Source organism: Miscanthus floridulus, chromosome 2 (genome assembly GCF_019320115.1).
Source record: "Miscanthus floridulus cultivar M001 chromosome 2, ASM1932011v1, whole genome shotgun sequence".
Classification (NCBI taxonomy): Eukaryota; Viridiplantae; Streptophyta; class Magnoliopsida; order Poales; family Poaceae; genus Miscanthus; species Miscanthus floridulus.
In genome coordinates, this window is record NC_089581.1 from 169,222,029 (window position 1) to 169,238,897 (window position 16,869).

The 16,869-nt window shown below is 45.6% G+C and overlaps 2 protein-coding genes and 1 pseudogene across 2 annotated transcripts; 1 reads left to right on the forward strand and 2 right to left on the reverse strand.

Moving 5' to 3' along the window:
- Positions 1–900: 900 nt before the first annotated feature.
- On the reverse strand, positions 901–5,304 carry LOC136540602 (F-box/kelch-repeat protein At1g55270-like). The gene is made up of 2 exons (XM_066532606.1): positions 5,011–5,304; positions 901–2,890 (listed from the first exon to the last, which is right to left on the reverse strand). Exons 1-2 carry the CDS (start codon positions 5,074–5,076, stop codon positions 1,640–1,642), a joined length of 1,317 nt encoding a protein of 438 aa, XP_066388703.1. The 5' UTR covers positions 5,077–5,304; the 3' UTR covers positions 901–1,639.
- A 1,280-nt stretch (positions 5,305–6,584) lies between these two features.
- LOC136535659 (serine/threonine-protein phosphatase PP2A-4 catalytic subunit-like) lies at positions 6,585–12,659 on the forward strand (annotated as a pseudogene).
- A 154-nt stretch (positions 12,660–12,813) lies between these two features.
- Positions 12,814–15,974, reverse strand: LOC136535658 (fatty acyl-CoA reductase 2, chloroplastic-like). The gene is made up of 8 exons (XM_066528008.1): positions 15,548–15,974; positions 15,353–15,456; positions 15,043–15,242; positions 14,835–14,935; positions 14,531–14,750; positions 14,232–14,393; positions 14,057–14,138; positions 12,814–13,953 (listed from the first exon to the last, which is right to left on the reverse strand). The coding sequence occupies exons 1-8, from the start codon at positions 15,879–15,881 to the stop codon at positions 13,360–13,362; spliced, it is 1,797 nt and encodes a 598-aa protein (XP_066384105.1). The 5' UTR covers positions 15,882–15,974; the 3' UTR covers positions 12,814–13,359.
- Positions 15,975–16,869: the final 895 nt, after the last annotated feature.

Genomic DNA, 16,869 nt, shown 5'->3' on the forward strand with positions numbered 1-16,869 from the left:
AGCAGCAGAGATGCATCATGCATTGGTGAATGGTGATTTGGTTCTACGCCGTTCTTCTCACCGTAGCTTCCATGTTATTGTTATGTACAATATATTCGCTAATCTTGTCCTCACAAGTACACGACTAAGCCATAGGGGACACCAGCCATCGGCCATGTGGTTTTGTGCTACATGATGCGGCCATATCTTTGCAGCAATCATGCAAAAGACCATTGTTGATCCAATCACAAAATCTCGTTATTTTATCAGGAAAAAATAAATCAGACAAAGGTAAGCTATAGAACTATATATATCGAGTTGTCAGCAACATGGACCAAGTTGGCGGGGCCGGGGGCAAACCGGCAAACCATCCAAATTCCCTCTTCCCCACAGAATGGAGATGCATCCAAAAGGGTTTACAAGATAAGGCTGCTATTCTTTGTTACTAGCTCATTATATATTTCACTTAACCCCATTAGCAGCCCATGGTATGCCTTTTGACAAGGAGGGCAGGGGTTTAGCAGCCCATGGACTTCTTTGTTCTTTCCCTGGCTTTGACTCGCATACCAACTAAAATATCACGTACTCAGATCAGTATTAGAAAAACAATCACTAGTTCAAAATCATCATTACCGATTCCTGCCTCTGAAAAGGATCGCTAAGCAACCGATAAACATCTCAGCCTGTGTTAAACATGTCTCCTAAATTTGACAAATCATTTTCAGATCAGTGCTGATAACAACTGGACAAGGCATGTTACGTGGACCTGCTTGACCATTAGTGTTACTATGCATAGGAACAAATTTTCAAGCAAATCCACCAAACCAGCTGAGGACTGGGCATGTAGCATCAGTGCATTACTATGCCTATAGGGAGGAAAATTCAACAAAGTATATCAAACCATTGATAAATGTTATTCAATGGCAATGGCATTCATAGAGTCGATATGTTCATGGTTCAAAGGACAACCCTTAGGTAGTTCTTACAAGACTGCATTATTCACAACACAAAAGTAGATGGTGTCTAGAAATTTCTTTCAGAAATAGCACTGATCAGTTTCTACAGCTTCTCAGCGAACAATAATCAGGCAGGGAAGGTTTCAAGGCATAAGCATAAGATTACTTCCCATGACTGATAAACCAAGAGGAGGATATGTACAGTTAAGAGGATTGTTATCCTTCCTTTCCTGAAAATGCATGACAGCATGACAGTAACTTGTGTGGCCTGTAACTGTATCGGCTGTGCAAATTCCTGAAGCGTCAGCTTACCATTCTGAAACAAGCATCAATTCTATGGAAGTTTTTGGAGACCTGCACTCTACCAAACTGAAGTAACAGCTCTCGGGCTTTAGTCATAGTCCTGCCTCTGCTTTGTCTCTGCTCTAGGCTTAGACCATCCTTTGTCAGTGCTTCCTGCGCTTCTGACCTATGGGGTCCAAGCTGCCATGGCATATTCTTCCTCCAGTCCCCAGAACCAATCTCTTGGAGCCTTACTGACAAATAGGCGCCAAAATTAGAAAGTTCCAAAGGACGAAATCAGTGCATATTTACTGAGTTCAAAGCTGGTCTCTTTGGTACAACTCATCTATCCATTTCAGCAAAGTCAGGCTCTGAGGTTGTTTACAAATCTAAGTATGTTTCCACTTCATACATGGACAAACTCAAACTTGGAGCACCTGACAATGCATAATGTCTGTCTTCAGATTACGACCTGTGATGACCGACCATAGGTTTGCCATGAAAGACCTGTGCTGCCCCTTTCGAGCAAAAGCCTCCCACATGCGCGCACTGTCAACCTCAGTTACTGTTGTTGGGTCTGATATATCAATAATAGTGATACTCATATTGTTACGGATGATGCATAGCTTTCCATTAAGGGAGACAAAGGCTGCGGCTTCAAGAGACCGTGAGCTTCCCATATGGTGTCTGGTGTCAATGAACCTTGTCCATGATCCCATCTCTCTATTATAAACTCGAAGCTTACAGCCATCACGACAATCAGCAGAATAAAGACGCCCATCGAGGGAAATGCTTGGATTCCGCCAGCCCATGATCATTTCATTACCAGTGTCTGACCACATTTTAGATGCTGGAAGATAGACCTCACTCACAACCTGGCGATGAGAATTGAGACCTTTTAGGAACCACTTGCCATCATGTACTACTCCAATGGAGGGCACCATTCCTGTGCTCATTTCAGCAATGCTAGACCATCTATTCCTGTTCGGATCATATACCTCGGCAGACCTTAGAGTTCTCTGTATCCCTACACACTCCCCACCAGCAACATAAAGACAGTTGTTTATGACACAAGAACCAAAGAAGTGCCGTTTTTGCAGCATATCTGGAGCTCGAAGCCATTTGTTTATCCGAGCATTGTAAAATACAACACGCCTCATAGACCCATGTACTGGGTCTTTGCCACCAAATAAGTACAGATAGCATCCGTTGAGAACAGCACTACCAAATCCAACAGCTTCAGAATACTCTGGTGGAACTGGAGGCAATGACTTCCAGAGCTGGTTTACAGGATCAAAGGCATACCAAGATAGCTTCTGATCACGGTCCCTTTTGAAGACGTAAATCCATTCTTCTGCCATGCCAAATTTCTTACGCAAGGAGTAATAATAATTTCCAGATAAAAGACGGTTCCATCGTTTACAGACTAACCGCATATTTGGGTGCTCGACCCGAGCAGCCCGCATGAGACAGGAAATAGCCAGTTCATCAGGAAGCCCAGGCAGCAGTGGTGACTGAGTTTGAGACCTCTCCTTGCGTGAGCTCCTTGATTTGCGCTTGTTTGGTATGATATCAGGTTGCATGCACAGCTTTGCACCAGGGACAAACTTCCTAGCACTTACAACTGTTTTAAGACCTCCATCCACCCTGCAGTAGCAGGAGACAGACTCTACCTGCAGAAACATTGACCAATCAAGTTAGAACGCTTATATTGACCTGAACTTGAAAAGGAGATTAAATCAAAGCAACCATACTTTTAGCTGGGGTATGAAATTAATGATTTTTTGTCCACCTACTAGTAAAATGTTATGCAGATGAGATTCAGACAATTAGTGCTGGAAGACTAACCATGTTTGAAACTATCTATCTTGGGAGTTTCAACATACAAAATCGAGGGAACTATTTGATAACTGTAAGTTGATTTAGTAGTTCAAAATCTGGGTATATCCTTACTCCACTGAACTCCTCATAAAGAAAAAAAAAACTGTGCTTCTACAGATATAAAACTAACACTCAAATTAAAACTTTAAAAGTACAGCAGATCTGAAATTAGACTAGGGTTTGTTTTGCTTTCAATCCCATTTGACAAAATTATACAGTAAAATTTGCTAAGTACCTCCGCTCCATCCTCATTAACAGATGCATCAAATATTCCTAGGCACATAACATTTTCATGTGAAAACAGATGGAGCTGTGCTAACTGCTGAGTGGTGCTCACATACTGATATCGAATTCCAACGTATTAAATTAGCTGCAAATTACAAAAGTAGCACCTTCTAGAAACAACATCTCTATGAATGAGGGGTGATCTAACCAACTCCATGACAAGTTTGAACCCAAACTCCAGAAACAAACCCTGAGGACCAAGATCCAAACTCAAATCACAGAAACTCAACTGCTAAAAGTGAAATGCTAGATTGAGAGGAATATTATAACTCTGAGTCAAGGGTACGGCCTCCTGAAACAATAACCCTGACTACAGGCCTAAAAACATCGCATTGAGGGAAAACAAGAGCAACACTTGAGGCTAGAGAAGTAGAGATGCAAGCAAATCTCACTAGTGATCGAAGGACATGAGTTCCGTTGGTGAATGCCTTTGATCTGTGAGCTAAGTCAATCTCAAGATTGAGTAAAATTGCAAGGAATCACAAACTTTGCCTAAAAAACAGAGAAGATCTCCCCTTGGCCCTCTCTTGCTAGCAGAAACAAAAAATAGATACAGGAGATATAGGACTTATCCTCCTGCATCCAATGTGCCATGATTCATTTTCCATGTTTAGTTCTGATGGCATTAAGTAAAAAATCAATTCGTCCAAGCCTCTGACGGTCATTTTTTCATCTATATCTATTATCATTTAATACATGAACATACTCTAGAGTTTTCAAAACATATGTAAAAAGGTTAAGAGGATCAATAGTGCAACTAAGTACCCCAACAATTTTTACCAACATCAAGGCTACTGGAATTCCAGACACCTAATAATCTCCATTTTGATGCCCCTTATGTTTCCATCAACAGTTATGCTTATGCGTGCTAATTATGTACTAGCATTGCTATATTAGTGTTACCAGTTAAGGTAATGTGGCTAAATAAGGTGTTTATACAAAATATAATGCTGTAATGATTAGCCATTCTATAATTTCAATCGCATATGAAATGTCTTTTGTTATAATTTATTACTCATTCCATATGATTGACATATTCTTTGATAGTATGTCTTCTATCTGTGGCTCATGAGCAGTCTAGAGTATAGACAGGGCAATGAGACTATCTTAGCTAGTAGCTAGATTTTTTCTAAGTTCAGTCCATTGTTACTATACTGAGGATGACTTCGTGGCAAGTGGGGCCAATAATAAAAATGCAGTAGATTTCTGGTGATACTCATTCCCTGTAACATTGTTCCTCACTAACAAGAAAGTGGCATATCCACACCGCAGCTAACATTACTCAAGGCAAAAACAGCTAGCAAACTAACCCCTAGAAGACTACTAGTACTACGCCAGAAAATATTACCAAACACTCCATGGATAACTGGATCTAGACACCAAAACCAAGCCCTAAGGACCCAGATCGAGACATCCAAGTTCCAACCATCCCCAAAGCCTGCAATCCTCCAAGCCTTACGCACGAAAACGCCAGATTCAAAAAGGAAGGTCTCGGCCTCAAGCGAAAGGTGGCGCCTTTGGCACAAGAACCACCATCTCTGAGCTAACCTACATCTCTCGCAGCCAGGGCCTAGGAAGCGCGCGTGCTACTCGAGGCCAAGAAAGGTGGGAGTGGAGCTGAGCTCACCAGTGGGGCGCGGACGCGGATACCCCCCGCACGCCGCTGCGGGGCACCTCCGGCGGCTGCACGCATTGCCGGATCGAGAAGAGTGGACGAGGAATACCCTTGATCTTGGCCCTCCTCTCCAGTCTCCACAAAGGCTTCCCCCTCTTGAACCAAAACCCAACGAGCGAGGAGCACAGGAGGCTCCCCTTCAAACGAACAGTAGCTTTGACTGGAAAATCACGGTCTCAGATGCATTCTCCCCAGATCAGGCGACTAGGGATTGGTTCGCAATCGCAAGCTCAATTTGGTCGGCAGATGAACTTCACCTCCGACTCGTGGGCCCGTTACCGGATTCCTCCTGGCACTGGATGTGACTGGAAGATGGGCCCCTTGCAAGCTGGGACCACCGAGCCAGTGAACCATCCCAACTCTACACGCAGCAATGGCCTGACAGATGGGTCCCTGTGGGCCGTGAGTGAGCTTCCTCTTTCAGTCCTCGCTCCACGTTGCCTGACGCCCACAATGTTCTGAACTACTGACAGAATGGACCCACACACCGACCAACCTGTCAGCCACGGACGCGTAGGCCTTGTTTAGCGCCTGTTTACTTTAAGTAAGTTGGAATCTGGGGCTACTGTAGCACTTTCGTTTTTATTTGGCAATTAGTGTTTAATCATGGACTAATTAGGCTCAAAACGTTCGTCTCGCAATTTCCCACCAAACTATGCAATTAGTTTTTTTTCGTCTACATTTAATGTTCCATGCACGGGCCGTAAACATTCGATGTGATAGGTACTGTAGCACTTTTTAGGAATTTGGGGTGGAACTAAACAAGGCGTTAGTTCCAAAAAGTTTTTCTAAAAAGTGCTACAGTAGCCGTCACATCGAATCTTGCGCTACGTGCATGGAGCATTAAATATAGACGAAAAAAAATTAATTGCACAGTTTAGTTGAAAATCGCGAGACGAACGTTTTAAGCCTAATTAGTCCATGATTGAACACTAATTGCCAAATAAAAACGAAAGTACTGCAGTAACCAAATTCCCAAATTTCACCCAACTAAACAAGGCCGTAGTCGTTTACTCGTTTCCCACCCACTTTTTTTTTTTTTGCCTCTCATCTAGCTACAACCATAGTATCTATTTATGAAACGACACACACCAACACCACACACTCACACTTTATGTACATAAATAGACAACTATAACTAGATTCTAAGATCACGTCCTTCAAAAAATCACTGAAATCATCCAAAGCTCCATAGACGATAGACGCACGATTATCCTTCCATAGCTCCCCATGAAAGAAGCTGCACCTATTAAATATAGGGGAAAACCCAGATAGACAGTCTGTTCGCTTGTTCGTAAATAATCGTAAAATTCCAGCTAAAAACAATGTTTTTCTATCACACCAAACTAGTCAGCAGTAAATAATCCACGATCACAACCTCACGAACAGGCTGAGAGATCGTGAGTCGAGCAGACCCCCAACGACCGGCCGCTCAACCACCCGCAGCGATTTCCACTCGAGCTGCGGCTCGATCCCCCGTTTCCCAGCCACTTGCCACAGCGCACGCGGCATGGAGAGGTGGGCCCATGTGTGGAGCAGGGAGGCCCACCTGGCAGGCGGGCTTCCCGACCAATCTCTCCAGTCTCTCTCTCGGCTCTGCCTCTCTTCCCGATTTCCTTCCCCACTCTGTCAGTATCACTCCCCGCGCGCGCGCGCGCTCTCCCTCCCTCTCTCCTCGCCTCGCCGCCGGCGACGAGCTCGAGCTCGAGCTGGTTCCCTCGTATAGAGGACGGCCGCCGCGGTATGGAGCCCATGAACGTAGACAACGGCGGCTGCGGCGGCCTGGACGCGCAGATCGAGCAGCTGATGCAGTGTCGTCCGCTCGCCGAGCAGGAGGTGAGATCCAGCCCAGCTATGCGGCTATGCCCCCGTTCCATTCGGGTTTTCGGTTCGCTCGTTTCCTATTTCACGGCGTGATCTGGTGAATGCAGATTCCTTTTATCTGTTGCAAGGGCGCGCCTAGGGTTTGTCGCCTTCCCTTCGGTGCACTGTTTGGGTTGGAAGTGTGATCCGGTGTTCCGGTGATTTTGGGGGATATTTGAACCTCTTTTTGGTGTCTGGGTGGTTCGGTGGCATAGATGGATGATCTGGTGTGTAGCTTGTGGCTAGAGAGTGCAGCTTCGAATCAATCCGATGCTGTGATTTAGATTTGGTTCGTGTTAATAGATCTCCTTTTATTTTCGCAGAAAAGTAGCACAAAAATGGAAAGCTGTATCTGTTGTAATCTTCCAAATTAATCAGACCAAGCAATAGTGACCATAAAAAGTGCATATTTAGGGTATGATGGTACATGTACTTATTTGGGCTGATATATGTATGGTTGCATGCTATGAGTCCGCTTGACCAAAAGCAGGAATACTTGGTGCATAGATGTGCAGGTCTGCAGGACTGCTGGTTGATATTCTAACATTCTTGGAATCGGCATAATGGGTCCTACATGTTTCAGGTTAAGGCACTGTGCGAGAAGGCCAAGGAGATATTGATGGAGGAAAGCAACGTTCAGGTGCGGTATGCTGGCAGTTTACCTCTCACTGTTGTGCTGGGTATCTTTCACAGTTTCACTATAGGTGTAGGAGGGTACCTATATTGCTTGTTCTGAACGCTGTTGAACTATTTTGTGTAATGTTTGCTGTTGCACCGTATGAACAACATTGTTTATTGTGATGCTCCATTTTGGCTGGCCCTTATTGCTGTCCTAAGTATCATGATGTTATGGTCAAGGAGTTGAACTTCAAATGTTTCAGTCTCGTTGCTTTTGTTTTGATCGACAGTTCCAGTGCTTTTGTTTTGATCTTGTTCCTTGTAGAATGTAACACTAAGAATTGGATAAACACAGTAAGTTAAGGCTTTCCTCCCGTGTTATTCCATTTCATTCTGCTCAATCATTGGCTAAGAAACAGAGATTTACTCGAATAGCTACCTGGTTATGCATGCATATAATGGCGTGATGTGAAGGTTTCCTAGATGTATTTGCGATTTAATGTGTTCTGTATTTTGGCGAGGTTACAGGTATTTGCTTCTAAGCTTCTGTAACTTCTGCTTGCAGCCTGTCAAGAGTCCAGTGACAATATGTGGTGATATACATGGACAATTCCATGATCTTGTAGAGCTTTTCCGAATTGGCGGGAAGGTACCAAATATGTTGACTCAACTTTGCTTCTTTTTTCCCTGAAAATGCGTTCTACCCAAGATTGAAACCACTGTTTCCATCCTCTAATCCCTGTCAGTTTTATTCTTTCCTGTTTCCAGTGTCCAGACACCAATTACTTATTTATGGGGGATTATGTAGATCGTGGCTACTATTCTGTTGAGACTGTCACTGTAAGAAATGAACCACTACTTATTTTCTTTGTCAAGTTAGTTTTCTTTGTTGCTTTGCAGAATTGTCTTGTTTCACATGTAATTGTGCTGGAAAAGAAAATCTGATTTATGAAGTTATGCTTTAACATATTTCTTATGGTCTTAATTTCAGTTCATATTATGCGTAAGCATTATATATTTACATTATGTTCCTTCTCCAGCTGCTAGTAGCACTAAAAGTGAGGTACCCACATCGGATTACGATCCTTCGTGGAAACCACGAGAGTCGGCAGGTACAATCAAATATTACTCTCTTGATGCTTATGACATGTTATTTTTTAGCTACTGTTACCAGGATTTAATCGAGGTCAGAGAAAATTACTCTAGTTGTTGATACGTGAATTTGCTTTGTTACAATTTAGATGCCATCCCCATATCGGTTTCCTGTTCAGAATTTGCTTTGCTTATAATTTAGATGCCATCCCTATTAATGATCTTTTTTTTTGTGTGTTTTCTGGTTCAAACTGAAACTCTTATTTTATGGTTGCAGATCACACAGGTGTATGGATTCTACGACGAATGCCTACGAAAGTGAGTTTGTTTAGGTGCTTAAAGTTCAACTTACATTTCCAGGCGTACCATGTTCCTACATAGCACATACTGTAACTTTACCTGTGTGAGGAGATCTATGTTTAATCTTTTTTCTTAATCACAATTGTGTGTTAGCTTCAGATTTAGTTTGGTATAGTCATCCCAATTTTTTTCACATATGCAAAATCTCTTTGGCATTTTGTGCCTTTTCTATTACTGCATTAATAGACTTCTTTGGACTGCTAGATACTTCTTTTTCATTGTGTATAGCTTTCGTCTGATTGTGCACCATCACTATGCTTAGGAGCTGGTATGAAATTTCAATGATCATATTGTTTGTTATCTTATATAAACTCATTGGTTCATGTAAGATGTAAGTTGATTGTAAGAATGGTTTTTCCTAAAGTCCACAATATAATCCTAGCTTCTTGTCATTTCTGTTGCTAACTGCTTTATTTTAAACCAGGTATGGCAATGCAAATGTATGGAAGACATTTACGGATCTTTTTGACTATTTTCCTCTGACAGCTCTGGTGTGTACTCTTAACACTGGAATCACCTATTTTCAGTTGTATCTGGAGCGTCTCTTCTATGCACCATCTTCTCAATACGCAGCATGTGAATCTTAAAACACTAAAATGGCGTGGTAGCTAGAACCACAAATAGCTTAGTAGCTAGAATCTGGCCGTTCTTTTTTAGCTTCACCAATTTCAGATTCTTCATCCGGCAGTATATTTATGGGTTATGACCAACTTCTTTTAACCTGTTAGAGCGTGTTAGAAACTGAGAACCATAGTCTGTATTCTGTATTCAGATGTTCCAATTATTTGGAACACCCTCTTGAACATCAATTGTCTTCATTTGTTTGTCAATTCCAGCAGCTGTAGAATCAAATGGTTGTGATATGGTGGCAACTATGCTGTGCTATGTTGCTTCTCACTTTCTCAGTTTGTTTTTTTATACTTGCTATGTTGTTTACTCTTGGTTGAAGAGTCAGTAATCTGTGTTGTGTTGTGGCTGACTGTTCTATGGAATAGAGGCTGGCGAATGGCAATGTTATGGTTTGTCTCCGTCGCGAATATGTTGCCCTCTCTTGAAATGTTTACTTATCAAATTGTATATGAATTAATTGTTCAAATATTTGACACGATGATAAATCATGATCATTTTCGATCGAACAAGATGCCTGACGAGTGGAGGAGAAGTATATTGGTACCGATCTACAAGAATAAAGGGGATATTCAAAGTTGTACTAATTACTGGGGAATTAAGTTGATGAGCCATACTATGAAACTATCGGAGAGAGTTATCGAGCATCGCTTGAGAGCAATAACGCGTGTCTCTATGAACCAATTTGGTTTCATGCCCGGAAGGTCAACCATGGAAGCCATTTTCTTAATAATACAAGTTATGGAGCTGTATAGGGAGGAGAAGAAGGACCTACACATGGTTTTTATTGACTTGGAGAAGGCTTGTGATAAAATACCAAGGAATGTTATGTGGTGGGATTTGGACAAATATAAAGTGCCAACGAAGTACGTCAGGCTCATTAAGGACATGTACAACAATGTTGTGACTAGTGTTCGAACAAGTGATGGAGACACGGATGACTTCCCGGTTAGGATAGGACTACATCAAGGGTCAGCTTTGAGCCCTTATCTGTTTGCCTTAGTGATGGATGAGGTCACAAGGGACATACAAAGGGACATTCCTTGGTGTATGCTTTTCGCGGATGATGTAGTGTTAGTTGATGAAAGCCGGACAGGAGTGAATCAGAAACTGGAGTTATGGCGGGAGACTTTGGAGTCCAAAGGTTTTAGACTCAGTAGAACTAAAACTGAGTATATGAGATGTGACTTCGGCACTACTACTCGGGAGGAGGAAGATATTAGTTTGGAAGGTCAAATAGTGCCTAGGAATGATATATTTCGATATTTAGGATTAATGCTACAGAGAGACGGGGATATTGATGAAGATGTTAGCCATAGAATCAAAGTAGGGTGGATGAAGTGGCGCCAAGCATCTGGTGTCCTATGTGATAAAAGGGTACCACAGAAGCTAAAAGGCAAGTTTTATAGGACGGCGATTAGACCTGCTATGTTGTATGGTGCAGAATGTTGGCCTACGAAAAGATGACATGTTCAACATATAAGTGTCGCGGAAATGCGTATGTTGCGTTGGATTTGCAGTCATACAAGAAGGGATCGAGTTCGAAATGATGATATACGTGATGGATTAGGGGTAGCACCAATTGAAGAAAAGCTTGTCCAACACCGGTTGAGATGGTTTGGACATGTCCAACGGAGACCTCCAGAGGCACCGGTGCGTAGTGGAATCCTAAGCCAGGATAGTAACATGAAGAGAGGCAGAGGAAGACCGAAGTTGACTTGGGTAGAGGCAATAAAATGAGACTTGAAAGGATGTAATATACCGAAAGACTTAGCCTTAGATAGGAGTGCTTGGAAAACAGCTATTCACGTGCCTGAACCTTGATTGCTTCTGCTGGATTTCAACTCTAGCCTACCCCAACTTGTTTGGGACTTAAAGGCTTTGTTGTTGTATAAATCATGATCATACATTCAAAGAATTCTGTAGTTTGTTCTGTCTCTACCACCATAGTACTATACCATAAAGTAGCTATATCCCTTGTGTTTTCTCAACATCATGGCATTGTCTGTCCATCCATGGACTCTACTGATACAGTATTTATGTTCTTGAAGGTGGAATCTGAGATTTTCTGCCTTCATGGTGGTTTATCTCCATCAATTGAAAATCTTGATAGTGTGCGCAGCTTAGATCGAGTCCAAGAGGTTCCTCATGAGGGACCTATGTGTGATCTTTTATGGTCAGATCCAGACGATCGATGTGGTTGGGGCATATCCCCTCGTGGTGCTGGCTACACTTTTGGCCAGGTACTACACATCTGTTTTCATGTTACCACTTTTATACCTTTTTAATTCGAAGTTATTATTCATTTATTCCTTGTTTCTCTAGGACATATCGGAGCAGTTTAATCACACGAACAATCTCAAACTTGTAGCTCGGGCTCATCAATTAGTTATGGAGGGATATAACTGGGCTCATGTAAGCTGATTTGACCTTGGAATGCTTAATGATCTGAGTTTTGAGTGAAGTAATCTTTCTGATCATGCATGATGCATGAATTTACAGGAACAAAAGGTTGTCACCATATTCAGTGCTCCAAACTATTGCTATCGATGCGGCAATATGGCATCCATTTTGGAAGTTGACGACTGCAACAGTCACACATTCATCCAGGTAATTTTACCACATAACTCTGCTACTTTTCCGTTTTATTTGGTTCATTTTTGTGGCATCACCCTGATATGAATGTACTATCAGCATGTAGATGTTTTTTTTTCCTGAAAAGGCATCCATATGTTTTTTTCTCTCCCCAAATAGACTTCATATCATCTTATGATGTGTGTCTAAACTGCTTTGTACGATTTACCAATTTTGGTTTCCTATTATCATAGTTTGAACCAGCCCCTAGGAGAGGTGAGCCAGACGTGACGCGAAGAACACCGGATTATTTCCTTTGAGCTGTCGATGTTACCTTTTCCCAGCTTGTGCCGTGATAATCTATGTCAACATCTGCTGGATCAAGGGTCACACAGAAATAACAGGGGAATACCAAAGCACTATGCAAAACTTGAGGCCCCCATTGCCATTGGTCAGTGCAAGAGATGCTGCAATCCTGAGCTGAGAAAGCAATTGTGCCAAGCCATGCCCGAGTTTCAGCCTTTCAGGTGATATAGAAGGGCGGCCATCCACTTACAACTCTCGCCGCCCTCACTTTTATGCACTTTTTACAGAGGCGTGGAATTGGCATAAAAGACTGAACTTCCATTTGTACTTGTGTAGCGTAAGCTTGTACCAATAGGCGTGTACTAATTTGTATCATCATTCATCAATGGCAAGGCACTGTTAAACACCTTTTCATCAGTAATTAAATTTTGGTAAAGAATGGCTTACAGTGTTAAGAATGGCACTAGCAGACAGCACCATGTTCAGATTGCTAGTGTTTTGTGTGAGTCATGTGTGCAAGAGTGCGTCCTCGATGAATTTCGGTCACTGATGATCACAGCCTTCATTTTTGTTTTGACTACACGAGAGTACAAGAATCAACAGCTCAACACGGAGAGATGAGAACGATCTCGTAGATCTATCGGTAATGCGATGCAAGCATGGCGTACCCAAGTCAACCTTAGATTGCTGCTACGTATTGTGGAAATGGAGCGGCAAGATTGGTCGTCGTCGGTCATCGGCCGTGGTGTGGTGGCGGCAACGGCATGGCATATAGCAACAGCAACAGTCTAGGCCTGGCAGATACTGTACACGCCCGCCGTCGCGCGTTCCTTTTGCCGGCCGGCCGGCCGACGGTCACACTCACACGGAGGTGCTGGCGAGCAGCTGGTTGGCGGCGACGCCCCTGCCCTTCATGACGTGCTTCCGGAGGCCCGGGATGTGGACGTTGGTGATGTAGTCCCTCCAGTCGACGCTCCGGACGTCGAAGTGGAACAGCGCCCTCTCCGCCGGCGACATGGCCACGAACAGCGCCTCCGTGTTGCCGTTGTCGAAGCGGCCGCCGTAGAAGGTGTAGGGCTGGTAGATGCTGCCCAGGTGGACGGTCTGCTCCACGGACCTGGCGCACAGGTCGCGCGCACGCTGCGCCAGCGCCGGCGACGAGGACGAGGACGCCCGGACGCTCCGCAGCAGCGCGTCCGTCTCCACGTAGCTGGCGAACTGCTCCATGGTGTCGAACAGGCGCATGGGCGGCACCAGAATGGGCTGCCCCGCCGCGTCGCTGTAGGGGCACCGTGTGAAGTGGTGGAACAGGAACCGGCTCAGGTCGCCGAACACCAGCGGATTCACCGTCGACGACGACACGTGGTACACGTGCATCCCGGGGCCCGACGCCGCGCCGCCGCCGTGCTTCGCCATCGACGCCAGCGTCGCGTTCACCACCATGTCCGCCGGGACCTGGCTTAGCAGCAGATGGGCATTACTGACAGATATTGCATGGACCATTACGTGTTGAACGTTTATACAACTCATCAACAGCTTAGCTGCAGCTTATCATTACCACATCAAGAACACCATCTGGGTCGGCGAGGAACCCGCTCAGCTGGCCTTTCCCGTAGTAGAGGATCACAGGATCCATCATCCTGTGTTCATCGACAGTTTTGCCGATGTCAAGAGAGATCAGTATCATTACCTGAAGGTTTGATCACTGAAGATACACATGTATATACTGGTACCTGTTCCCTTCCATCCAGCCCGGGAATGGGTCCCTCCAGGTGCTCTCGATGACGCTGGGCCTGATGGTGACCACTGGTATCTCTCCTCGCATGGAGTTGATGACCATCTCTCCCATGGCCTTGGTGAACACATAGGTGTCTTGCCACCCATGGAGTTTTGCCCTAGCAATGCAATTTGCAATCACAACCCAAATTAAATATCGTCGCCTTATCAAGCTATACTTCATTCTACTTCGTTTGCTGCAGTTGCATTATACTAGTAGCACATAGTAATATAGTATATATGCTTATTTATTTACCTCTCTAGGCCCAAATCTTTCATTTCTTGAGCAAACGATGGAGAATCATCGGAGTGTCTTCTGGAGGAGAAGGCCAGCTTGATCTCTGCCTCGATGTCCAGCACGGGGATCTTATACCCTTCTTCAGAACCTGATGAGGAACCCAGCTCTCTGGCTATGGTGTCTCCCATGCGAAACGGGTTCTCCAGCACCAGGCCTTGCCTCTGCCCATTCACATAGGCTGCTCGCCAAACACAGAAGCAAAGTGCTGATCGAGAGCTTGATTTGGGGAGTGGAAAACACAAGCTCCAGTTTCAAGACCTACCTGTAGACACTTGCAAGAAGAGCTTCAGCCGCCGGAACCGCTGCGCGAAGCTCATGATCCGGAACGGCCCCACGGTGTTGATGTCCATGGCGACATCGTACCTGCGACCAGCAATCGAAAGTGGATGGTCATGGCGATGGATCACTGAAGAACGAACAAGTTTTGGAGCAATATATACTATACTGTATATATAGCACCGATCACGAACCGCTCGTCGAACGTGGTGTTGGCCGCCGAGTTGATGATGACGCCCACTTGGTCGGCGATCTCGTCGGCGAGGTTGGGCGCAATGCCGACGTTGGCTTCCCTGACGTCGCCGACGACGGGGACCAGCTTTGTTGCGATGAAGCTGTCGTAGCCTTCCCCGTGGATCTCCTGCAGGCATTTGAACAGTTCCGTGTCTACGACCTGCAGACACACACGTATGGATGAACGACAGCGAATGGGGCACTAGTAGTAGGGTATGAAGAAAGAAAGAACAAGTGTATATAGCAAATGAACGCCATGCACACACACACCTCATTTTGCAATCTCCTCAACGCTGCTTCGCTGTCCTTGGCCTTGATGAGCACGTATATCTTGCCAACTTCAGGATTTGTCCTCAAGATCTTCTCGATAAGAACTGTGGCAGAACAGCACAGGACTAGGATTATTTGGGGTTTTATCCAAAGCACACAGAGTGGGGGGGAAATGCAAAACGAAGCACGTATCACCTTTTGCCAGGAAACCGGTGCCGCCGGTGATGAGGAAGTTCTTGCCGCCGAGAAACTCGGCAACACCAATCCCGCCGGAGGCTCCTGGCGGATCGCCGCCACCGAGCCCGTCGTGCGCCGGGAAGGACGACGACGGCGGCCTTGACGATGAGCCGGCAGCAGTAGTGGAGGACGACGAAGTACAGCACGCCACCACCGCGGCACCGCCGTGCCGCCGCCCCGATGACATCAACGGAAGAAGGAGGCCACGGCGTCGGCTTCCTCCCTTGGCGGCGGCGGCGGCACCGAAGCCGGGGAGGACGGCGCGGGAGAGGTTCACGCATGAACTCCCCATGGCCCGCGCGCGCGCGGCCGCCAAAGAAATGCAGGTGCAGGCTAGGTGGTGCAAAAGGGTAAACAAACGCACGCTCTCTCTCGCGCGCGCCCCCACCGTTGCAGCAGGGTAGTAGGTGGGTGGGTGTTAAGATGAAGCTGCTACTTCCTGCCTGCTAACGAAGTGCAGTACAAGCGTGTCAACTTTCACCTGGGCTATAGCAACGGGACGATGAGGCCAAGCCAAGCCAGTGACCGGCAAAGCCTGAGAAACGGAGTGGGGGAGCACGCAGACGCAGGTTTTAATAAGTAAGCTCGTGGGCGCGGCGAGCAAACAAGTCCCGGCCAGGCCATCTTTCTGCCGCCGTGGGGAGAGGCAATTTATAATAACGCCGCGCGCATGAGGGGAGGGCAACCCGGCGCCAGCTCCGTCGATCTTTGCGTTGCCTGAGGGGAGACGGGGATACGAAACGAAAAGGGAGCCCGGCCGATGGTGTGCGCCGTTGGCAAGACATGCGAAGCGCGTGCGTGCGCTTCTTGGATGGAATTTCGGTTGTGGCCTCATGGGCGCGGGTGGGGTAGCGCCTGCGTACAGCCGTACACACAACACGAGCTCGATCTGTTGGCGAGCCGGTCGGGGAATGCGGCCTTGCTACTTGCTAGCAGCAGGCATGCGCACTTGATCCACTGCTCTTGTCTACGACTCTACCGTTCCTAGAAACAATGCCAATTTTGCACATTACAAACCTGTATAAGCAGTTTCTTGAACGAGTTTTAAATAAAAGGGTTAAAATAAAAAAAAAATCATACATTGCTCTCTAAAAAAATCGTACAACATCGGTAATGCTTTGCCATGAGCGTCCGTCCCATTCGGACACTGCACCTCACTCCGCACGGTGTTGCGGCCTTCTCCCACGGCGCGCCCACGCGTGCGCCCCACCTGCACCGCTTGCTCCTCGCCCCTCTCTTCCGCCTGTCGCGTGCCCCACCTGCACCTCGCTCCACAATAA

Bases quoted from the DNA above. Each gene is read 5' to 3' on its own strand.
- LOC136540602 (XM_066532606.1), bottom strand. From the start codon at position 5,076: ATGCGTGCAGCCGCCGGAGGTGCCCCGCAGCGGCGTGCGGGGGGTATC. The intron at 2,891-5,010 runs GTGAGCTCAGCT...ATGTTTCTGCAG, and splicing joins TCCGCGTCCGCGCCCCACTG to GTAGAGTCTGTCTCCTGCTA.
- LOC136535658 (XM_066528008.1), bottom strand. From the start codon at position 15,881: ATGGGGAGTTCATGCGTGAACCTCTCCCGCGCCGTCCTCCCCGGCTTC. The intron at 15,457-15,547 runs GTGATACGTGCT...GTTCTGCCACAG, and splicing joins CACCGGTTTCCTGGCAAAAG to TTCTTATCGAGAAGATCTTG. The intron at 14,936-15,042 runs GTTCGTGATCGG...TGCTGGTCGCAG, and splicing joins AACACCACGTTCGACGAGCG to GTACGATGTCGCCATGGACA.